The sequence below is a fragment of the Corvus kubaryi genome, unplaced genomic scaffold (assembly GCF_017639235.1).
Source record: "Corvus kubaryi isolate FWS band 111438036 unplaced genomic scaffold, C.kubaryi_AGA036_p1.0 137, whole genome shotgun sequence".
Classification (NCBI taxonomy): Eukaryota; Metazoa; Chordata; class Aves; order Passeriformes; family Corvidae; genus Corvus; species Corvus kubaryi.
Genome location: NW_024580671.1, coordinates 30,961,082 through 30,986,287, shown reverse-complemented (window position 1 = coordinate 30,986,287; position 25,206 = coordinate 30,961,082). Strand labels below are relative to the sequence as shown.

The following is a 25,206-nucleotide window of genomic DNA, read 5'->3' as shown; positions in this document are numbered from 1 at the left end:
TGTGTTGGATTATTTTGAGGGTTTGGAATAGGGCTTGAACAGATTAAAGACAGAATTGAAACCATCAGACTCATTTTCTCTTGGGTTCAACCCAAGATTTGAATTCAAGTCTTTGGAAAAAGCCAGCTAAAGTACAATTTACATACTGTGTTACCTCTTTCCTAAATTAAAGGCTTTGCACTGGTGGTGGTAGTCTACATACTTCCAGTATTTAAAGACTGAATTTCTCAAGTGTTTATTTTGTTATTCACAATGTGGAATGGACACGTAATGAGTTTTAAAACTATCTGGATTAAGTTCTCCCTAAACTGGAGATCCTGTGGATTATGTAGTTGCAGAGTCCTCTTTTATGAATTCCAGATTAAATTTGTTCTCTGTTTAATTTTAATTTACATTTAAATAATTTATAAGAGGAAATTACCTTGCTATGCAAAATTTGTAACTAAAAGGGCCAAATGACAGCAACAAGGATATTTGTCCTTGTTACCATGGAAGCATCTGCTGTAGGTCCAGAACTAAAGCACTGTTCAATTTTATTTAAAGGGGATTAAATGCATGTGGAACATTTAGTGTGTCCTTGTGCAAATTACAACATGGAAACATTAACTAATTTGTAAGGAAAAGTTAATTTAGAGAAAAAAATTCTTTGACAAATCTGTTAAACATAATTTAACAAAGTTTACTCCCAGATCACCTTCATAATAGAACACAAGACAAAGGCACTTGAATGAAGCCACTTCACAACAGTAGCTGTTTCCCATTGTTTGCAACTGGAATAGGACTATCAGCCTTCCATAACTGTTGTACTCCTAAATAACAACCCCTTCCTGTTGCCAAAAGGAAAGAAGCCATGTTCTGTTCAGGGACTGTGGTGATCCCAAGAGAAAAAAACCCAAAAAACCAACAAATAGTTTAATTTAATCTGGCACTACCTTACTCACTAGCTGTAATTGTTAAGCTATTGCTCTGCAAGAATAGGGCAAAATGAAAATTGGCAAGATGTATTCCCAAATCTCAGCATTCTTGAATTTACTTTCAATCTGATCTTCACTCTGAATTTGCTGTGTTTCTGAAGTTTGTCTACGGGATAGTCACAGTATCACTGCTTTTTCCCCATTTTCAAGGCCCTGCATGGCTCATCCTTACCTGCCTCCACCATTTCCCATATGCCCCATCTCATGGGCCACTCTTCCTTTACTGCCAGCGCTTGTCACTATGTGTGCTGGTGAGACAACCAAACTTGCATGCCCTTGCCCATTCTGCTCACCATGCTTGTCAAATGCCCACATGATTTCCTTCAGACACTTCCTTAGTGCTCTCTTCAGCAAGTCTTATCAATGATTACACTGAAGAGTGCACTGAGGACCAGGATGAGGATTCTCCCCTCCTGCACTATTTCCTTTTACTCCCACATGTCCCCATCCCCAGCTTATTCCCTGTTTTATAAATGGATGGCAGTCTCCTGGGACACAGGCTTTTTTTTTGGTTTGTGTCTGGAGAGGCATCAATGGTACATTCGGGGCTCTTTGATGCTACATTGGTACCACTACTACAAAAAATACATTTTCACTCTAAAATTGCTGTTGTCTATCAGTATTTCTAGTTTATGAGTACAGTTCTTAGCCAAATTGTCTATAAGACCCAGCAAGTCTTATTAATTCAGGTGAGCTTTCTGCTACACATTATGGAGACATTAGTTAATGGGAGAGAGAGCAATGCATGGTTTCAGAACAAAACTTTGTCAAGAGTCTGCCATGCTCTTTATCCTACACTACACTTCCAAGACTTTAGGTTCTTTTAGGAAAGCCTCTTGATCATACGAGTTGCAGAAGTGTTTAAATTATGACTGCTCAAAACCATTAGTCAACAAGAGCAGGAAAGTCAGATTTGGTGAAGCAGGCACTTTACAACTGGACCTCTTTAAGTTTTCATAACTAAAAAATGACCAACTTTTTGTAGCATCTAAATGGCTTAAGGGCCCCAGGTAAGATCTGGGATCCTACATCATGTAACATGTCTGAACAATCTCCGTATTTGTAAAGACTTGCATGTGAGTACCACAAAGGAGACATCAGCTACCCTCAGCGTGACCTCTTGGCTAGGAGGATCTGCAGATCTCCAGTCCACCCTGCAATGGGAAGTAGCACAAGCCTCAACCAGACCAGCCCCTCTCACAGTTGCAGCTAAGGACACAGCCCTGAAGATTTTTAGAAACTCAAAAGACAAATATTAGGAACGTAAACAGAAGCACTGAAGTTCATCCAAACCAGCTTCTGTCCCGCTTGTTCAAGTCAAACTTGTGAATCAATAAATAACTCTTGGCTTTACAGTATGGGATTTCTTTACTTGGAGAGTGGAACAGAGGGCAACTAAATGATACAACTGTGCCATTCGGCAAAGCATCAACAGGAAACACTAGTGTGAAATTCCTCAGTGTAACAGATTTTTGGCTGAGGTCTTGCATATCATCTTCCTGAGGTTAATTCCTGCACTCCCATGAAAATGTTGTTCATCTCTATGCCTTTAAAGTATTCACAGTCATCTTTACCATCATTTAATTAGCTTTTTATCAGTGACAAACACTGATGCTCTTCTTCATATTATCTCCCCTGGGCCTAATGGCCCTGATGATTCTTTCAGACAGCTGTAGCCTCACAATTTATTTTTTGGCGACATTTCTTGCATTGGAATGAATGTGTTGGGCATTTGGGCAGTGCCAGCTTGCAAAGGGCTGACGGCAGATGGAAAGAAATCTGCCCAGTATGCCTTCACCTCTACACGAGCAGAGGGCCATCAATTTCCCCCATTAAGGAGTTGTCACGCAGCCCACCCAGCTGGAGGAGCATCTCTGATAGCCAGGCTGGCTGGCGTATGCTATTCAAATACAAAATGCACTTTAAAAAGAAACGAAAATATAATTTGTCGGCAAATTGAAAATGCGTGGCTTTGACCGCAGCCAATTTTTTAATGACTGTAATATTTTAAGTGATTATTTTTGCCACTTCAGATTGCTCCTTAGAGAGGAGAGGTTTTTTAATTAAAATCTAGGCAATGCAAACAGATGAGATATGAGAAGCAGAGGAACAAGAAGAAAGATGAAGAAAATTAATTGAAGCAGCATTGTCAATGGAGCTATAAATTAGATATTGTGTCTTCCTGGAAATGAGTCATGCAGGTTTTAGAAATTTTAAAATTTTGACATGATAGCAGGTACAAGGATAGATTAAGTCCTGATAAAATCATACTTTCTATGCAATGTCTCAGCCAGCAAAGGTATGGTGACAGAATTTATGGACAACTTCAAATTCTAAATTCTGTGGATTTGGCTGTTAATGCTCCTGGCCTGACATCCCTTCTTTAACCAAAGAAAAGAACACAATGTGATTAGAATACCCTCCCATGAGAGAAAGAGAGCTTTAGTCTTTCCTATGTGCTACATTTTTACATCATTTAATGTAGGTTACAGAACAAAAACCTTGGCTGCACAAGCAGGCCGGGAGCACAGAGGGTTATAGTGCACTTTCCCTTTCCAAAACAATGGGATGAAACTTGTCCTGTGATGTAGCAAGAAACATTTTATAAAGTGTGTTTTTACTCATCATTTCTGATCATGGACTGTTATTCAAAGGCTAGTGCTCAAAACACTTTGCTTGTTTATGAGTTTAATTTTCTAGGACATTCCATGATGTTTGTACAACACCGATCACTCCGGCGATGACCAGTTTCCTTAGTGAGTCATTTAACTGGCATGAACGGAACTATTCCTCTATGTTATGGGAACTACTAATATTTGGAGCACTCTGTCCTGAGCATCATCTTCTCTTCTGAAAGCAATGGTGTGCATTTATACCACTGTAAAATTAGAGCGAGAAGGAATCAAGCAAAGTCATTTCTACTCTTTGGCATCTAATGGGTCAATTCATGTTGTTTATATTTATATGCATCTCACAGTGACCTGTGAAGATCAAATTCTTTCCTCCTAGGAGGCAGGAAAGACCCTCTGTGCTTTGACACCAGCTCAGAGCTAATGCTGGCTCCCTGCCATCCCTCCCAACACTTCCAAGCCACAGGGAACTGGCATGGAGAAAGGTGTAGGTTCAGCATTGCTGCCCAAGACCAATTCTCAGCTGCCCAAACGACTCACAGCACCACAGCCAACCACCTGTCAGCTCTCATTAACCCCTAGGCATTGTATCTAAGTATTATTGTTTTAATTAAAAGTGTGATTTTTGGGGGGAAAAAAAAGCAAAAGCAATTCCAACCATGGGCTAGATCCAGCCCTATGGATATACAAATGCCTCCTCATGGCCACAACCCTGAACGAGCACACTCTAAAGGAGCCAGTCGACAGGTTTTGTGCACCCTGCACTGCTTTCTTCACCTCTCCCCCCCTCACACTCCTCCTTCCACCCATGGAGAAGCAGAAATGGCTCTCAGATGAGGTGCAGCAGGAAGTCTGCCCATCTCTTCCCAGGAAGATGTGGTGGATAAGGGCTCCTGTGAGGCAAGCAGCTGGCTAGAAGGCCGGGTCTGGCCCACAGACCAAATACTGCCGCCTTATATCTTATTCAAAAAACAAAGGAATCTTGTCAGATGTGTCTGTATCTTTGTAATGTTGACCAATATAAGGTCATAGCAATTTCAGTTTGCCATTTTCACACTGGCATACGTAGAACATCACCTCTCCTCCTTCAAACTATTTGATCTTATTCAGAAAAGGGATACCCGAATGCTTTTTTAAACAAGAATTTAAAAGCAAAAGAAAAGGAAAAAAATCTTGTTCATTTTAGCACAAACCCAAAAGAAATATATATGGAATATCAGGATGTTTGTTTTAGAAGAAGATTATCCAAAGCCATTCCATTAATTAACAGAGTATTCAGACATTTGGAAATCTACTCTGGAACAAGAGAGAGTCGAATAGCTTAATCAGCCTTTCTTTTTGCCAAACTCTCAGGCTTGCGTGCATGTCTTCTCTGCTCAGCAACACACAACAACACAGGTTCAGGAAGGACTTGCAGATCTAGGCTGTGCACAGTCCTGCTCTGCTCAGGGTGTGGTAAAAGGTCGTAGTGTTTTACACACATTTTCAGCATACTTTTCTGAGTGTGAGTGTTTAGTTCTCCCACTTATTTTATGCAACTTTCTCTTCTGTTACACTGGCATGCATATCTGGGAAATGGATGTTCTGGGAGCTGGATGGTGATGACCTGTTACTTAAACGGCTTACTGAATCAGAGTACTGGGATTGGAATATTCTCAGTGTTTATTGGTCATGTCCACAGTCGTGAGTAACAGGGACCAGTTACCATTCCCTTGTCCGAAACCCAAACTGCTCAGTGAGGCTGGCACACACCTGCTGCCCTTGCCCCATCTCATGCCAGGCTGCACACACAGAGCTCAGCACCAACAGCCCCAGCTGTAGTTCCCAAACCCTGCAGACCAAACAAACCAAGCTGCCAGCTGGATGGCAACCTGCAGCCACCATGTGAAGAATGGCTGCAACTACTGTGAGACAGCAATTCTGTAATCTGACTCTTCTCAAAGATGATAAGTGTCACTGGGTTAACACACCATGACCAAATACATTGTCACTGGTGTCTGTAATGATCCATACTGCTTTATCCCAAGGTGGAAAAATTCCAGAGACAAGTGGTTTGGTCTCCATGTTACTTTTGTGTAATCAAAGCACTGCAGAAACATAAACTGTAAGACTGCTGAGGTTGCCTCCCTTTTGAAACTCAGTTTTTGAGCTTGCACAACCCATTTTGGACTAAAGCAATCAGAGAAAACAAAAAAACTTGCAAAAATTGTACTTCAAAGCTCAACAATTTCTGGTCCAATATAAAATATATATGGAATGCCCACTGAAAGCTGAGATCACTTTTCTGTTCTATAGGAGTAGAGATTCAAGGTGCATTATTGACAGAAGCACAGCACTCTTCCCATGCATTTCAGCAATCTCAACCACCAGAGCAGCAACCTAACCATGCTCAGCTGTGAGGCTGTGCTCATGCTCAGAGCTGTCACTGGAAATACTGAAACGCAGTCAGGAATTTATCCTGTTCAACACCCTTCCACACAGTCCGACACAGATAAACACGTTCCAGTGGATCCAATTAATCTCCTAAGGGTTGCTTGGCCTTGCTAACAGCATCTCTCCTGCCTTTTGCTGTCTTCTTTGGAACCAAAACACACAAGTTCAATGGCTTAGCTCTCAGCTTGCATCCCATTTCAGTAGCCAGGTCCAGCTGCGTCTGCAACCAGCCATGTGCTTTCAAACGAGTAGCAACTGCTCCTGACGGCCACAAGAAACGTAAGGAAATCCCTGGGCCAAGCTCAAGCAGACTGGGAGAGGAAGAGAAACTGCTTCCCAAGCTGGGCACAGGAAAGCTCCCACAGTGTTTATTGAGAACACAGCATCCAAACCCACCAAATCAGAGTGAATGCATTGCTTCAAAATTCCCAGTAATACTTGCACTGTCCACTCCAGTGGCAATATCTTCAAGGAATGTACCCTCATATATAAGCCAGGTACTCAGTAGGCAGCAAGGATGACACCACTCCCCTGGGAGGTGACAGTCTGCCTAGGTGGATGCAAACTCTGCTATGTCATTTGCTCTCAAGGACAGGGAGTGGCCTAATCTTACGTGTTAGAGCCTCAAGAAAGATTTTTAAAGCTAGTCTTTCTAAAATACTAATTGAGAGAAGACAGGAGGGTAGGAATTTAAACTTGTATGGCACAAACATACACGGCTTGGGTGTCAGAGAAAAGGTCTTGTGAGCTCGAAATGAAGTTTGGCATTGCAATAGTGAGTATGGGAACTTCTTTAGGCACATAGGTGAGAGTTAAAGGTACCATGATACAGCAATGAAACTTCATAGAATCATAGAATACCCTGAGTTGGAGGGTACTCAATGAGATTATGAAAGTCCAACTCTTGGCCCTGCCCAGGACATCCCAAGGACTACGCCATGTGCCTGAGAGCATTGTCCAAACACTTCTTGAACTCTGTCAGGCTGGGGCTGTGACCACTGCCCTGGGGAGCTGTTCCAGTGCCCAACCACCCTCTGGGGGAAGAACCTTTTCCTCATAGCCAGCCTAAACCTCCCCTGGCACAGCTTCATGTAATTCCCTCAGATCTTACCACTGGTCACCAGAGTGAAGAGATCGGCACCTGCCCCTTCGCTTCCCTCATGAGGAAGCTGCAGTCAGCTATTGAGACCACAATTTGCTGATCTCTTAGTAAAAATGTTAAGAAAAAATTTAAATCGCTATACAGATTTTGTGGACAAAGATCAGGACTATTTAGCAAGTTCTTGATGTCTGGGAAGCAAAAAGACTTGTAGAAAAAAGGGAACTAGAATTATCTGTGATGGAAGCTACCCCTGTAACACTGTTAGGGTTTCTCAAACATTATTCTGTAGGCCAATGACTTTGGCCATGATAGAGAAATCTCCTAAAGCCTTCCCCTATGTCATATTTAATGTCATTAGCACAATCTACAAGGATTCTTAGCTTTCTACTTATACAAAATACCATGTTTGTGATGAACTGAGATTAGAACTAAGTGTTTTAAAGAAAATAATAAAAGATTTTGAAAATTTTTATATGACATTCCAAACATGAAAAGCTAAAAAAATTGTCAAAAAATTGTTCTTGGTGTTAGAATGCTACAACAGGTTTTATGCTGATCTGATGTAAATCTTGACCCAATTTATAGTCTTACTTTTGACATAACATGAAATTCACATTGCAAAATCTGTTCAAATTATATTTGGCAAGATTGTTCCTGAAAATCTGAGGGAGACTGCAGCAAGAGCCTTAAAAATGAAATGAGTAAAGGAGTGCTCTGGTGACAACACAGACACACTGCAGGGTCCCATGAAGAATAAAAGTCCTGCCTCACGTATAGCCTTAATCCAGCGTGCCTACGCCACAGTCTTACACATAGCCTCAACCTGGTGTTGGTGGCTACACACAGTCAGATGTCAGCTGTGAACAGGCATTTGCACTTGTACCTAGAACAAGTGCAAATAAGCCTGGAGGAACGGCATGTTGGTGAAACCTCACTCATGTCACATATAAGGCTTGAACTTGATGGGATTTCTGTCTAGAAAAGCTCAGTGCTCAGTGATCTCCAGGTTTAGGTCCTTTGTCTTTCACAAAAGCCTAGTTGTGTAGTGGCACAAACTGGCTGAGTTTAACTAAACAAACCCCAAAATAGCCTCCACAACCAAACAAAAAAAATCCTAAACTGCAACAAAAAAAAGAGGGTTATTTGCTAAAGTTTAGATGTTGCTTATACATGTTTCAGAAAGAACAAGCAGTGTTTAGGCTTGGTCAACTGAGAAAAAGTAACTCTGTCTGTAGTACATTAATTCTTGCTTTCCTTTCACACCTTCACATATGTGGGCTGGGTTTCAAAATCCAGACATAAGACTGACAAAACAACAAGTGTGAACTGATCACATAATGCTCATTAAATATGCAGGACATTATTTGATTCTAAAATCTCATGTAAAAGCTTTGCCAATGTAGTTTAAATGACCTTGCTGACGTGAAAAAAAAAAACGCCAGTAAAATGGTACTATGAGAAGTACATTAGTGGAAATATTTATTTCTAAAACTATTAATTTGAAGCCATTTGTATCAGGTTCTGTGGGAAAAGGATGAGACCAAGACCAACCTCTTAACTGCCCTCAGTATTCGACATCTGTTTCCTGTGCAATTGCCAAAACCATTAACAGCATCATAAATGAACCCTGACATCAAAATTGCTTTTGTGAATGAAAATAGGATGAAACCAGAAAGTCACCAGCTGTTGAACTTCTGTCTGCTTGGAAACATAGACAGCAAGAATCCAGTTGTTTTCCAAATATTGCACAACTCTGCATGTGAAGGTACACTATGCACAAAGATCTTGTTGGGCTCCTCAGAGTTTTTCTCGAGAATGGATCTTGGTCTTGCTGTATCTCAAATATTAAAACAGGATTATACTGAAAAAGAGAATCTTAGGGAGCAGCCACTACCTGAATACATGCTGCAATGGAGATGGGATATTCACAGACAGAAAAAGTGGGGAACTTTATTTTTTGGTAATAATTTGTGAAGTGAGTAGCTGTAGCTGAACAACGCCAAGATAAAAAGCAGGTATTTAAAATATCTAACAGAAAGATTTGAATTTGTTTCAAAAATATTGCACTGTTTTGCTAAAAGGAAGCTGTTTTCCATTTTCTGTTACATGATCTCTGACATGACAGTATAAACTGACTTTTAGTTTTGGTCATGGCAGAAAAGTTGCATTGTTTTAGAGAGCCCCAATGGGACAGAGAAAGGATAAAAACAAAGCTAAAAAGAGCCCAATGCTAGAAGCAGATGGAGTTGCCTGAACACTCTTGTGATCACAGTTTGGTTAGCTGTTACTGTCTTCTTCTATTTACAAGAGTAATAATAACATTAAGCCATGGGAAATCAGACTAACCTTAACTGTGGCCCCAGGAAAGAAAAGCCAGTTGCCAGTATCCACAGGATCCAGATTATCTTCTAACACAATTTTTCTGTGAGCAGCATTTATGATCAGGATGTTGTCCAATGCCCAACAGGCTTCATACACATCACCAGCATGAACATAATCCTGTTTCCACTGAAAATGGATGTTCTCCCCTTTAGCATCTTCAGGAAGGTACAAGATGTGGATGATTGTGCTGATGTTGGATGGGGCACTGAAAAACAATGATAGGGAATTAGACCAATTTTAAGTCATAGTCAGGAACACTTTTCCCTCAATTAACACATTTGCTAGGTGTGACACGGTTGTGCTGACATCCCTTGTATGCTGATAAAGCTTCTATGGAGATGAGAAAATACCTGCCCTGAGGCAGAGTCCCACTGGGCGAGGCAGTGCACATCCAGCCCAAACAAGCAGCCCTGCTTCAAAGAGAGTGCAAGCTAAGGCAATAAACAACAGATCAGCGCAGATGTTTGGAGAGCAGGAAGACAGAGCAGGACCACATCCATGCTCAGTGCTGGTTACAGATGGTGACTGAGTATGGTCAGGTATTTTGCAGGTATGGCCAAAAGGAAAGTAAAGGAAGCTGATAACCAAAACAGGTCTCACAAAATGTGATTTTTACTTCATCAAAAGAATCTGCTGACTTCTGAAGTCCCTTGAAGATTTGGAGGGAGCAGAATGGTTGGAGAGAAAAGCAGGGAATTTTCTCTGACAAACATGTCCTTCCAATCTCACACCCCTGCTGTCAGGATAATTTTGTGGATGGGGAGGGCCAGATTGTCTTTCTTTCCATATTCTGCTTTAAGAACAATACAGAAGAAACAAGCCATTTGCCCTCTCTCTTGCTGCTGAAAATGGAGAACGAGGGGTGGAGAGTCAGACCTGGAATAATGCTATTAGGCAATGATTAGGACCTTGAGCTTTTCTTCAGACACCTGTCTTCAGAGCTGTTAAAGGATTGAGGTTCACTCCGAAGAAGCTGAGGATGCATGGGAGGCAGGGAGGAGGTGACCTCAACTGACCAAAGGGCCACTCCAGACCATGTGATCCCATGCTCACTATATAAAGTGGGGGAAGAAGGAGGAAGGGGGGATGTTTGGAGTGTTTGTCTCCCCAGGTCACCGTGACATGTGATAGGGGCCCTGCTCTCCTGGAGATGGCTGAACTCCTGCCTGCCCATATGAATGCACAGCTTTTGCTTTACCTATTGAACTGTGTTTATCTCAACGCACGAGTTCTCTGGCTTTTACCATTCCAGTCCTCTCCCCAGTTCTGCTGGTGGGGGAGTGAGTGCCTGTGTGGGGCTTGGCTGCTGGGGGGGGCTAAACCTCAATAACCACCCAGCAAGTGAATTAGCTACATTCAAACCTCAGGCTGCAAGGAGTTACAAAAGTGAGGTTTGCAAGATGTCGGCTACTCAACGTTCTATCTGCCTTGGTAGTGATGTTTTGAAGGCTGAATAGTTTGTCAGAGACAATCCAGAGCTTTTAGGGAAAAACGGTACCAATAGCTTCCTTTTATAGCAGAAAACAGAGGAACTTCTCTTTTGAAAGCAAAGCAAAATGCTGAAAAGCAATTGCCTTTGTCCGATATTCACACCCAGGATCTGCCCCCACGAATGGCCCTGCCCTTGCTAAACGTTGTGTCTGTCACCCTCCAGAGCGGCGCGGGCTGAGGCCTTGTCCCTGCTTCTCCTGGAGCCCACACACAGCACCCGCTCTTCCCCGAGAGATCTCTGCCCTCCCTCCCAGGAGTCCGGAGCTGAAATCCCACTGACACAACACAACACCTCCCTTCACAGCTGCCCTCCTGTCCCATGTCTCCCCAGTTCTCCCACCGTTCCCTGGAGCTGCATGTAGTGCTGTGAAAGTCGCTGAAGCACATTCGAATAAACACTGCAATTCATACGGACCACAGGAGAAACGAGCATCCTTCCATAATTCATCCTCTCCACTTCGCACGACATTGCTCTATTGACCTATTTTCTACTGCTGGCTCCAGCATCAAATTTTAGGAAGGAGAGGTCAAACTGCATGCACATTAACTTCAAAAAAATTTGGTCTCAAGGGCTTGTGTTTGCATCCTCACAACTCTTGAGTTCCCTGGCTTGTAGAGCTATGAGAGCAACTGAGCTGACGTTACGGACTAGATGTGTAATTTTGCATCAGTACGAGAAAAATAGAATGTATTGCATGGTTACTCTGAGGCAACTTCAGTGCCTGCAGTGAATTACTCTTGCTTTATATTTTTCTGAGATAAGAATTAGCACCAATTGTTTTACTAAAATTGAGAATAATTTATGCTTTTTTCAATTAAATTGTAGCCCCACTCCCCCAAGGAGCTGGAGGATGAGATACTGAAACACACAACCTTGCAGCTCGAGTTTTGCTTATTCATCAGAAATTAAGGAGCCTTTTGCTCTGGAAATTGCCTCAATGGACTGAAAATAGGCTCAAGCAAGTCACTTGTATAGCACTGACACTGGGTAATGCAGGAAGGCAGACTGAGATGCTATGAGGACATTACATATGAATAACAGTTTTCTCTTCCCCAGTTGTATAATTATGTTTATATGCCATTGCACAAAATGCCTTTCCTATTGTTACTGAATAAAATATGCTCTCTTAGAAAAATCCATTTCCGACACTGACTCTCTCTTTAAAGGTGTGGATATTGCAATGAAAAGATTTAAATTTTCCATTCATAATCCTTTGCTTTTTCATGTACACCAGTTGGTTTAAAAGCAAGGCACTATTCACCATAATCTTGTTATTACAAGAGCATTAAGAGCCAAGTGTTCATATCAAACGATAAAATGTTTTTATTGAATATTTTAATCTACCAAAGTAGATACTTACAACATTATAAAATATGGCCATTGATGACATTCAAAATGGTGCTAAAATGCAAAAACTCATCAAAGTTTTGTTTTTTCAGGCACGGGAACCTGCTGGTTATTGGAGTTGCAGTTTAAGTGTGAAGTGATTCTCTTACTCCCTTCCCACATACTCAATGGATGAATTTGTGATTTACCAAATCTGGTGGCAGTTCTGCAATTAGCCAGGAATTTCACCCCTCATCTTTTGTATGAACAAGGAGAACTGAAAAGTTAACAAATAAAACAAGTTTTAAAAGAGCCAGGTTTAAACACCACCTGCTCAGCTGGAAAACATGAAAATGATTAAAAAGCTGTAACAAACCTAATTTTCTCCAGCTGAATCCAATCTGCAGAACTGTTCTTACTGTAGGACACCGTGATGCTGGGATCTGAGTAACTAAATCGACATGAACCCGATCCTGGGAAAGCAATAAAATGAGAAGTGTTACGACACAATGAAGCATAAATGATTCTCCAATAACCACAGTTGCTGACTGTGCCTTTGTCACCTTATCACTTCTCCCCATTTTAAAGTGCTTTGATTGATGATGAAATTTCATGTGATCTGTTGCTGAAGGTAAACACAAAATAATGCATGCTTTATGAGTCAGAAATAAAGTGGAAATGATAAATCACAGCAGTGCCATGTAATCTCTGCAAATTTCCCAGGGGAAGCCAAGTAAATTACTTAACACCCCCAACTGCAGGAAAAAACCCACCATCTAATGTTTAAACAAAACCTTCTTATTAGAGAATAATCCACATAGCAGAATTCACAGGGAAAGCAGTAAAAGACTGTTTTTCATATTATTGTATATATATAAAAAAATCTATAAATAAAAATACAATAAGTGAGAGGAAAATAGACACAGAATTACTTGAGCCAAGAGCAAACGTGCTTTAGGAATTTAAAAGAGCAAAGATGTAACAAAATTAGTTATTTTAAGGTTGCCTGAAGAAAATTAATTAAGAAATCATCCAATATACTCCCTAGATCCTATAATTAATAACAAACACTTGATGCTGATCTGGGAATCTCAGAACACTTTACAAAAATGAACTAATTAAGCCTTATGGCACTCCTGCAAGGTAGGGTAATATATTTACTTTTGATTTATAAAAGGGTGCCTTCTGGGTGTTGTCACAAAAGATGAGTTTAACAATTAATACATGAGGCAGTCAAAATAACACAAAAACAGGATTGAGAAATTCATCCTAGAAAACATGATAAACAACCTGTGTGGTAATTAAACACACTAAAACCACTATTTTTCCTCACACACCAGATAATTCATCCATCTCAGAAAATTCAATGCTCAGTGAAACAGACACATCCTAGCCTGTGCTCCAAAGGTCAAAATTTCGTAAGCATGTGAGATTCAAAGCAGCAGACATCATGTACTTTCCATGCTTAAGAGAAGCAGCTTTCAATTAAACAGCACCTGTGATGGCATCAGGATACCACTGAGTGAGTACCACAGCTTTGCTCACAGTATGAGTACATATTATATGTGCCACAAGTAGTGTGTTAGGTTTATGTGTGTTTCAGATACTTTCATCCACACTGGAAGTTGTGTAAATACATATTTTAATATATGTATAAATCTATACACACTGCTGACAATAAAATACTATCATTTTCGAAACTGGGGTGCTTATTTTTGTAAATGAAATAAATGGCCTGATTAAAAAGGTGTTAACCACTTGTACAAGAGAACAACTTACACATTTTAATGGGAACATATGTCATTAAGCACGGTGCTTGCAGCCCCAGCTCCCCCGAGGCAGTTCAGATTCACAACTCTCAGCCCTACAGAACTGTTTTTCTGCTCTGAGACACACATCACATACCTCTACAGGGGGAAAACCACTCCAAAACATGGGATGAAGTCCTGTCTCTGTAATTTTGTCTGATACATCCACTAGATTCCTGGAAATGATCCACAAAGTTGCTTTCCTCTATCTTTCACTAATGTTTAATTGCAAATAGAGTAACAGATACTTCCGAGCCACTACAGCTGCGTGTGGTATGTTCAGCTGGTCTGACACATATTCTTGCTGTAAAGAGGCACAGAATAATTAATACTGCAAAGGCAGCAGGACTTTGAATTACCAGCTATGTATCCAAAATGACTACAAAGCAACTGTCTGGTTATATTTTACTGACAAGGCATTTTATTTCTATCACATTAAAACCAAATGATGTCAGGAAAAGCCTTTGCGTTTCATATTTGCCCATCTGCTGAGATGGTCTACTTTACTGAGTGGCATCTGCTGTTGGTTCCTACTTCTGTGGAATTTAAGAGTTCCAACCCTTAATCACGCTCGTTCGTTTTATTTTAGAGGAATTCTGTTCAAAATTCAGGGAACTGCAGCCAGTTTGACCTCTTTGGCCAGTCAGAGGAGGTGAGGTAAAACAGCAACATACTGAGTTTTATGTCAGACAGAAATTAAAAGAACATAATCAGTAAAAATAACCAGCAATATGGACTTTATAACATGTGCCATTCCAGTTAGTGCTACAATCAACTTTTGGTACAGTGCTCTTAAACAAAGCTGAGTCCAAATATGCTGCTTAAAAAGGAGAGAAGGCCAGATTTGCCACACAATCAACATGAGAAATGTTGTCTGTTAGATCTGAACACCCTCAATTATGCAATGAAGATCAAAGTTGTTGCTTAAAAGAAATGGGGCTACTCAGAGAGGGCTTTGCAAGGTAGATGTGGCATTTCACTTGTGAGACTGGAAAAAGAGCAGTGGAGACAATAAAAAGAGGGGAGAAAAATGCTGGGATTTATTATTTTTTTAATAAGCAGGGTGGGTTGTATTAAGATTAAAGTTAATTTGGGAAAGTCCTCAAGTAGCAATTACTGGCTGCAATGACAAATGTGTTTTTATCAGTGTTTAAACCCTCTTTATGTATGTTCTTGACTCAAAACATAAGATAGCAAGATTATTTTTCATATACCTATCTAATTCTGCAAAACTCAAACTGACAATTAAAAAAATTAAAAAGTATGTATCTGGTACTTAAATCTTTTACAAAACTAATATACATCCAATATTACATCAAGAATTTCTTCCCAAGAAAAGGGAGGATAGTGATATATGCAACTGAACTACAGGACAGGGTTTACTGAGATGGTCTTGCGAGTCACTGCCTTTCAATATAATTTTCAATATTACTTTAAATATTGCTATTACTTAATACTATGGCTGTTAGTCCATATCACTGTTATTTCAGTAATCCTAAACTACGATTATTTAAAATACAAATCTGCTTTTTGGATGTTTACCTCTAGCTTGACCAGCAAAGCTATATTCTGACTTTCCACAAATAGGTGATCAGAACTCAAGTAGTAATGTCTCAGGAATGGAGCTTGGGAGGGAGGTGTCCTTCCCACTGCTCCCAGAGATGGTAATAGCCAGTTTGTCAGCTCCGAGCAGAGAAGCAGGGGCAGGATATCATGCCACAAATCTTCTCACCTTCCTGTCCTCTGAAGGAAAAGTTGTACATAAAACCTTTTGAATGAGATTAGATTTGGTTTACTTTCTATCAGGAAAGCCCAGGATTTGAGTTAGCCCCGAAAATGGGTAGCAAAACCTGCACAGTGATTACTGTAAACAAGTCTGTGTTAGTAAGCCACTGCATTAGAGAAAAAATGCCGTTTATTTCTTACGATGAGTATGTCACAGCAAACTTGACACCTTGGTAAGGTTATTGCTAGATAAATCTGACTAAGAGTTAGGATTATACTTTCAATATTAAGGGCTTTCATGTGTAATTATCTATTGGGAGCAGGGGGCACTCCAAACCATCCTCTGTTCAAGAACTGCCAGATTTTTTCTTTACATATATACAAGGCAAGCTTGTCCTTGTGTTTCAGGAACAAAGTATTTTTTTCCTTTGGAGTTATTTTACTCCTTTTGATAGTCTTTCATCTGATGTTCACAGACTTCCAAAACTTTCAGAGAAAAGCTAGAGACAACCTTCATGAATTTGAAATGATACATTTGAAGCTCAAACAGCAATTTTGTCTGTTATCAAAAATTATTAGCAGCTTCAGTTATAGAACCCAGCCATTTTCATGTACTGAATATTCTGGAACACTAATTTATTTGGCTGGTGCTTTACATGTTTGGATTTTTTCCCAAGCCAAATTTCAATAAAATAAAATTTTCTCAAAGTTGAGTCCGGGCACCGATGCTAATAGAAGAGGGTTTTGACTGGCAGAGTATGGGATTGCTAAACATCTCCTGACAGCTGCTTTGTTAATTCTGCTTAGCTAAACAGGAAAGAAGGGAAAAGTGTAACATAAGTGTGCTTCTCAGTTGCCTTGCTCCTTGTTTCACAGGACTGGTAACCCATAGCCAGGACCTGACTAGCACTGACCACTCTCAGCGTATCCAATTGAAACAGTAATGGGTTTTGTCTTTTTCAATTTTAGGTTTTGTTAAGCTGATTTTGGTTTCCTCCAAGTCCATCTAAAGTACTGGTGAATATTTTACCTACCTTATTTTTTAAATGTCATGTAGGTAGCATAGCATTTCAGGAGAGGTGTTATGAAGGCACCACATATGAGCTGTTTGTATCCAGGTATTCAGTTATTTCTATCCAGGCTGACAATAGCAGGCAAAATTAATTCTCACTACAGCTTTGCCTCCAACTGTGTCAGATTTACAGAAACCCAAGTCATACAGCTGTTGGTCTCTAAGATTTCTTAACAACATTGATTAGAAACTGGTGTTTTGCTGAGATAAAACTGGGCGCCATCTGCAAGGGAAGCAATATTTTGCTCCTTATAGAGTGTGACATCCTCCGCCTCTTGACAACCTCTTGATAGCTCCTGCGAGTGCTTCCGTGGATAAGCAGATGAGATATCTAATGCTGGCTTTAAGGAGAATGAGTCTGATGGGGGACTGCACAAGAAAGATTCGCACAAAAATTGTGCAGAAGGGTTTCAATTGTGTCCTGAATGCAGTCTGAAAAGCAAAAGGGTGCTGGGAAGAATCCCTTTTATCTAATGTGAGACGATTACTTTTATTAATATTGGTAATGGGATGAATAATGATTAGTGTTTGCTAAGGATTATAATTTGCTGATATCGCTTGAATTAAGACAAACTGGATAGTATCAATTACTCGTGGTCAAATCTGGCTGGCTTGCTAATAGTTTTTTCCAAAGTAATGAACCACTGTTTGGTATAATGAATGCTCCATGGATTCTGGGGTTTTTTTAGAGGTATGTTTATATTGGCTTTTGATCAAGAACTAAATTATTTTAACCATCTTAAAATACAGAATATTTAGCGCTGGATGTACCAGAAGCACTGGCATAAAAATATGCAATGCACTGTTCATTCCATTCTGCCTCTGAAAACTTCCTCAAGAGAAGGTCACAAGAGCATTTTAATTTTTCTTTGAAGTCACAACTTTGAATTTAGTTACAAATGTGATTTTTAATTATGACTTTTAGATCTTTAGACTGTTTTTAACAGCTTTTCCCTGTTTATAGAATGAATTCAGAGTACAAAGAGATATTTTGAGTGTAAAATATAGTCAAACTAAAAACTGTAACAACTGCATTCTGTGTTGTAATCATAGTCTATCTGTTAATGGAAACAAATACTTTTATGGCTGGCTGCTTTTCTTTCCCTTGTGGGGAAAGGATTTTGACTGTCTGTCCTCTTGTATGTTCTGATAAACAATCTGGAATAAATACCTGACACTAGGGAAAAAAATGCCAATGGTGTTTGCCTTTCATAAAAGTCAGACCTACTTTAGCATTAGGAAAAATTACAAATTTTGTAATGCAAAGTCTCAACCATTTATTTTCTGCACATTTCTGAGAGCAGCTAACTTTTGTTCCACTGGCAGATTTAGGCCAGTGTTCCATTTTGGAAATGCTGGGTAGTTATTTACATCTAAATAAAATTAAGGGGCTGATGAGCAGGCTAAAAGCCTCCACTGTAAAACTGTAAAAGGTGAGGAGAAGAATAATTAGTAAATAAATTTGATAAAAATAAATCAGAAGAACTTAGTAAATGAAGTCCTAAAAGTTAATCTGAGGCTAAACTCTAGGAGGATGAGGCCCTGAGCAAGCTGTCCTTGCCCAGCATGTGATCCTGGTGGGAGCACGGAGCAGGTGATCACCCATGGTTCCCTTCCCATCCACCTCCTGCCAGGATTCCCAATAACAGCAGATGTACTTTTTATGAATTAATGCAGCTAATTTCCTTTAGATGAGAAGTCTGAGGAAATACTTATCTAGTTCAACTTCCTCTTAGTCTATTTATATTCAGAGATCTGATGTGCTTCCTGCGCTCACACAAATTTGTTCTCTTCTAATGAACAAGATCAGATCACAAATCATACTGCTTTTTGTGCTGAGAACGTTAAGGAGAGAAAAATAAACCAGGCAGAAAGCTGTATTTCCCTCATGCCAGTTTCCAATTTATTCAGATGTAAAGCTGTTCAGCTATTTATAGTGTCTCTTTCTGAGATACAGACAGCAGGTATGTGCTTGGATAATAAGTCTGTTACCAAATAAATAATTACATGATGCTAAATTTAACCACGTTCTTAAGTGCAGCAACATCATATAACACCTTGCTGAAGGCAAAGTGAGTAAACTCACTTAGACCTGGATGAAATGGACACCCAGGAATGGTAGCTACTGAAACAATAGTGTCATTAATGCTCCCAAAATACTTACAACTGTAAGTATTGTATGTCTGACAAAATAGTAACTCCTGTGTTCAGGAAGCATTTTCTACTGGTGCACCCACATTGTACACTTCAACGTTATTGCTGTTAAATAGTTAATGTCAGATTATGTGGAGATTCTCTAAGGGAGAGGGTGACCTTTCAATGAAGCTGGGCAAAATGTAAATGATATCATCTGAAAGTAGTTCAGTAGTACACTAACACATATCAGTAAATAGATGCTTTGTGTAACTGTGTTTAGCAGCCTGGGCCAGCTGCGAAGGTCTCTAATTAAGAAAATGAGCACCATAAGGTGCTGGTAAGGGTATTAAAATACTGCATTAAAATACATGAAGTTTTATTTAAATCTCTACAGTCAGTCCACTCTAGAGAGGCAGTAGAATTGGTCCCAAGAACTGCTGTGTAAAAGGAGATAACTTGAATATACAGATATGAAAGTCCTTTCCTTGGCTGCTTTAGTGAAATTCCCTGGCACCAAGAAAATCTGGAAAATAATTTTTCTCAAGCCAATTCCGAGCTGAGATGTCTCTCTTTTCTGAAATCATGTGATTGCCTGCCTTTAAATGTATATGCAGGTAGATAACAATTAGTTTGGTAAAAACTGGTTTTTGCAATTCCCGATGGGCTTTTCTATTTCCATCTGCTCTTACTTTTCAATCCCTCACCTGCTGGAGAAAGAGCCAGGGCTGTTTTGCTGATCTGGGGGCTTCTCAGTTCCGCCACCCCCCCCCCTCCCCCCCCCCCAGTAACTACAGATGCTTTGTTGTTTAATTCAAAAATGGACCTTTTCAATCATACAAAAGTGTTATCTTCATACACTGATATGAGCAGGATCAAGATGAGTCTGTCTGTAATCCAGCATTTATTATTTGCAATGACCGATTCCATAATGGCCCCCGTTTTACTGTGAGGTGCTGGCACAGCCACCTGCCCTGGATCTGAATCCTGAGGCTCTTTATCTTTTCTGTTTTCTCCATGTAGTAAATCTTTAATGCTCACATTTTAATTCCCAACAGTGGCTGAGAAGCCCTGGTACAGAAGTAATAAAGACAATATTTCATTGTAACCTTGGGCTAGCCAAAACAACACAAATCATTTTGCCCCAAGGCCATTAAAATGTCTTTCAAATACAGCATCAACTTTAAACCCTGGTTTCAATCTAGGTATTAATACCTAGGCAGCTCCTCTTGTAAAACTTGGCAAAATCAATAAACACCACCTAACATTTCCACATGCTATGTGAAGAGTACTTGATGATGTTATTTACCTGTCTTATTCTTTCACATTATTTGCAATGTATAACCTATGCATCAGCACAAAGGGCTTTTCCACCAGAAAAGGAAAACTGGTAGGTTTCATGTCAGACAAAAGCAAATGGCAATTTGGGTAGCCAATCAAAAAAGTGTAACATTGTTTTATTGGGGGAAAATGGGAAATGAAGCAAGCAAAAGAAATGCAGAATGGTGAATCACACCAATTTTGGTATTGAATTATATTAAATTCTCAAGATCTTCCCAAATGTATAGGAAAGAAATTAAGACAAAACAGCCTGAGGGTTCAAATATTTTTAATGCCCTGCTCTTGTTGCTTAGAAGGGGCAGAATCTAACTCTAGTAACAATGAATTTGTGGCCACCTGAACTGCCCTTCCCTGCTGGTACCACTATCAACACAACTGTATGGATGTGCCATTTCTTCACTGGAAAACTGGTGCTTCCTGGAAGGCACTGGAGAAAGAGAAATTTGTGTGACTGAAGGAAATCATCCATGCAGGTGACTAAAGCGAGGGAGGTGGGGCTCAACATGCCCAAAACATTTGGTACCACAGCTTCCTCCATGAGGTTGTTTTGTGTTCAGCTAACAAGATAATGACGAATTTAAAAGAGCAAGTGCTCCTCCATGCTAAATTCAGAAGGGGTTTATTTTTCATTTTGGTATTTCCCTAGAGACATGTGAGTGAATTTTTATAGCAAATCTGAAGGAAATTTTATCATCTCTATGCAGTTCTGCTGAGGCTATCTCACAAAATGCTATTACAGCATTTGTCAGTCATCCAATAGCTTCTGCTAATTGTAAAACTGACTAAACAAAACCGGAAATTAAGAGAAAATGATCAGCAGTGGCTCTTTCAGCCAAAGCTAAGACCTATATAGCAAAACATGTTTGGACCTGTTCTATCAAGTGGTCTGAATCCAAGCAGAGGATAAACTCCATGAAAACACTACTGTCAATATAACAGCTACCACCAGAACTGAATTAAAACATGAAAAGAACATAAATGATAAATGTCTTCAGACTATTACATGGGGCCATATAAAGTCATTGTTGTTCACAAGGCTGAGCCGAAGTGGAATCGGTTGGGAAGGAGAAGGAATCATCATCCCATGCACATCTCTGCAGAGCCCTCTGGGTGCTGCTCTAGGGGATAGCCTTAGCAGTGAGAGACTGCTGTTTCCTCCACAGAAATACATGGAGCTCAGTGAATCAGCTGCACTATTTATTTTTGCAAGATTATTTTTTATTAATCATGATCTTCTATTTGCTGAGCTTAATAGAGAAGTAATGTGAGTTCTGAAGCAAAAAATCCTATCAGGTAAGGCCTAATCCAAAGGGCACATTCAACAATTCTGATGATGATGCTGATGATATAATAATAATAATAATAATAATAATAATCTGTAGATTGAGCATGCATCAAGGCAAAATACTATTTCCATTATCTACACAAGCAAATAAATTTTATAATTTAATTCTGCAAGACTGCACTGGTAACAAAGGCAAATTGCCACTACAAATAGAAAGTGAAATAAATAAACCTGAAAAAAAAGGCATTTTACTTTGTAAAGGTGATAAACACTATCTATGTTTTGTCTTCAACAACCACCACCAAGACCATTAGGCCATGGATTTTTCTGAGTAAAAGAGCTTTCTTCATAGTGACTTTGATAGTTCAGGGGGAGAAGTAAAGTCTGCTGGTTAATGATTCGCTAACTGGATGTCTTAGGGTGAGGCAGGACATGACATGAAAATCCTCTTGGAATCATTATGTCAAAGATCTGCCTCCAAATCAGTGACCCTTACTCATATGCTAATCAAAAGCAATCAATAGCATTACTTTAAATAGTTTTCTGGATTACAGTCACAGAGGACTGTGAAATCAGCAGCATTAAAAACAGACTGTAAATAAACTAAGCCAAATGGAAATTCTTGGTATGTGTGTTGCACAAACACCTCACCTCTTAAAAAACATGACAGCATGAATGTAAAGTCATCACAGGTAATACAATTACTCTGCAGTTAAGTATAGCTGATGGTCTGATAGATTTTAAAAGCTCAGGAAATTTGAAGTGAAGGTAGAGGTGATTACTCAACCAGAAAATAAAGTTGCAAGAGTGGAAAATGTGTTGAACAAGACTGGAGAAATTATTACTTCTGTTACTGATTTAAGTGATTCTACTGTAAGATTGTGAATGAAATATTTATGCATGTAAAAGCACAAAGTTTGGCATTTGATTTCCTTTTGAGGAAGATAGAAAATGGGGACAAAGTGGGTACTCTAGAATGAAGATCACCCTAGCAACATATCTGCACCCTGAATTACCAGAAAGTCCTGAACAGTTGAATACCAATAGTAATATTTCTCAATAATATTTTAACCATATTAAAACCAATAGATACACACATTTATCCTTGCTATGGGGTTCCATTAGAGAGATACTAAGGGAGATTGATAAACTGCTGGCAGGTGTTGTAAGTGATTGTAAGAGATTAATTTAATACATATGGAACCCTGTATGCAATCCTTGTCAAATGCTGTAATTGACAATTAACTTGGTCATCTGATAGATGTTTAGAGAAAATAATTTGGAACAATGGAAGGTGCAATAGCAATAGATGACAGACAAGTGACTGAAGGATGTTAAGGAAGCTAACAACAAACTGCAATTCTCGGTCAGCCCTGAAATAGTTGGGTGGATGATCATTGTAGGTCCCTTCCAACTGAAATGGTTCTATTCTATTCTACCCCAGAAGCAGCAGGAGAAAAGGGCCATTCTTAATCTACAAGTAAGGTCCAAATGCTTGTGGTTCCAGACCAGTGAGCAAATCACAACATGAGTGACCCATCTTCTGGATGATATCTACTGGGATTTTCCTGAGAGGACAAACAGAGTCCATCTGGCAAAACCACAAAGCATTCTCACAGATTAAAGCCTGCTACTAAAACCTCACTGAAAACCGTTTTTACTGAAGGTTGATGTACTAAATTTGATTCATGTCAAGTCTTTTCTTTAGCAATAGCTAAGGCACTAAGCATATGATCCATACAGCAAAGATGCCTAAGGAATTTCCAGTTTCAAGGCCTGACAGCCTTCAGGCACTGAAGATCACCTTTGCTCATGCACCTTCAAGTCTTTCATGTTAACAGCAAACAATGCTCTCAGAGAGCAGCCCCTTCCTTGCCAGCTCAGTGGTATTATCAGGGTCCACCAGAAGTTTAGGGACAGGCTTTATTATTTTATTTATTGCAGGAAAAGTAATTTTGCATCATATTGGGATTCTTGTAAGAGGTTTCATTCATTAGGATGAGCATATAGGCCAATATTACACATGTGAAATGACCATATTTAAATACTGCAAATCACATATTTGCCATACAAAGGTAGTTTTGAAGGGGACTGAAAATAAGGATTAATGGTTGACTCAAAGTAAAACCTTTGATTTTAGTAGATTAGGGAACCCAATTTTGCAAAAGTTTGTTATAATAGTATTTTAGAAGGGAGAGTCCAAGTCCAAGCTTTATCTTCAAATAAAGCAAAACACTTTTGAACCTGTGTCTATTTCATTGTTTGCAAGACTAATGGTTTGATCTTTAAGAAACAGAGCGGAAGTGCCAAATGTTTGTAATATTTGAAGGTGTGACCTTCTCAGAAAATTAAAAAACCCCCTTCCCCCATAAACCAATTTTGGTTTAATGTGAAACAGTAGGAAGGTTAGATTTTTTTAGAAAAATAGTGGGGGGAGAAGAATTGCTAATTTGCTCTAGTAATGACAAAGGATCTTTGTGACAATGGCACAAAAGTTGAAGGGAAAGCAATTTTTAAAGTAAGGTTTTGCTTTACAAACATTATGTATTTATCCATTATATGATACTGACAAAGTCGTCCTGTTTTCAGAGGAATGTGAAAAAAATTTCATAATAAAGCTGAAAAGTGAGAGGTTTCCTTATCAAGTTATTCTCATTTTCAAATACTGTTAAACAGCCAGAAATTATCTACTAATATTAAGACATAAGGAGTGAGCTATGGAACAAAGTTTTTCAAGGCAGTATTTTCCATTAACAATTTTCATGTTGTGACACACACGGCTCCAAGGAGCACCTGCCCTGGAGGCCAGGCTGAGTGCTGATGTTTATCACAGCATCTTCAGCTCCAGCAGAGGCCCTGCTGAGGAAGGAGGGATGGGAAGCACCTGCCAGTGCTGAACTGCCCACACAGAGCCTGCACAGCTCACACACACCACTGCCTCTAGAGCACATGATGAGGAGAACACCCAAGGAACAAGCATAAGCACAACTTGCACACCTCACACCTTGGCATTGCTCCCTCAAAGGCTTTCCTCTTCTCCCCATGGGATTCTATGTCTCTTTCTTCCTGTATTTAGCTCAGTTGCTAATCTCTCAGTGTTATGAGTCACCTTCCACCACAGTAGCCCATGTGAACGACAGATCATGTTCAGCCCTGGGGAAGGCCAGGGATGTAGCTGAGGGGAAAAGGCTCAGGTTTGGAGTGAGAAATAGAGAATATTTCAGCTAATGAATCAGACTAATGTGGCAGCTGAGTCCAGAGGCTTTTGTGCAATATCCTGCAATTCCCAAGCTGTTGAATCAGATGTTCTGGCCTGAGAGAGCCCAAAGGCATTGTTTTAAATATCTCAATTAACAATCCCACTGAACATTACGGAAGCTGCTAGACATGTCAGTGTTAGGTCTTGGAGAAATGTAGTGATGGATGATTAAGACATTTGAAGTAATCAAAATTTTCTGTACTCTTGGCGCAGAGTGCATAAATGTAAATACCACCCCAGCCCT

General features: G+C 39.7%; 1 protein-coding gene across 3 annotated transcripts in view; it reads right to left on the bottom strand.

The window, feature by feature from the left end:
• Positions 1-25,206, bottom strand: part of RELN (reelin) — a 276,616-nt gene that overhangs the window by 116,082 nt on the left and 135,328 nt on the right. For all 3 annotated transcript variants that reach the window (XM_042018399.1, XM_042018400.1, XM_042018398.1), the window contains exons 9-10: positions 12,716-12,812; positions 9,486-9,726 (exon numbers count right to left, since the gene is read on the bottom strand). In XM_042018399.1, coding sequence (XP_041874333.1) covers positions 9,486-9,726; positions 12,716-12,812 — 338 coding nt within the window. The remainder of the gene's footprint in view (positions 1-9,485; positions 9,727-12,715; positions 12,813-25,206) is intronic.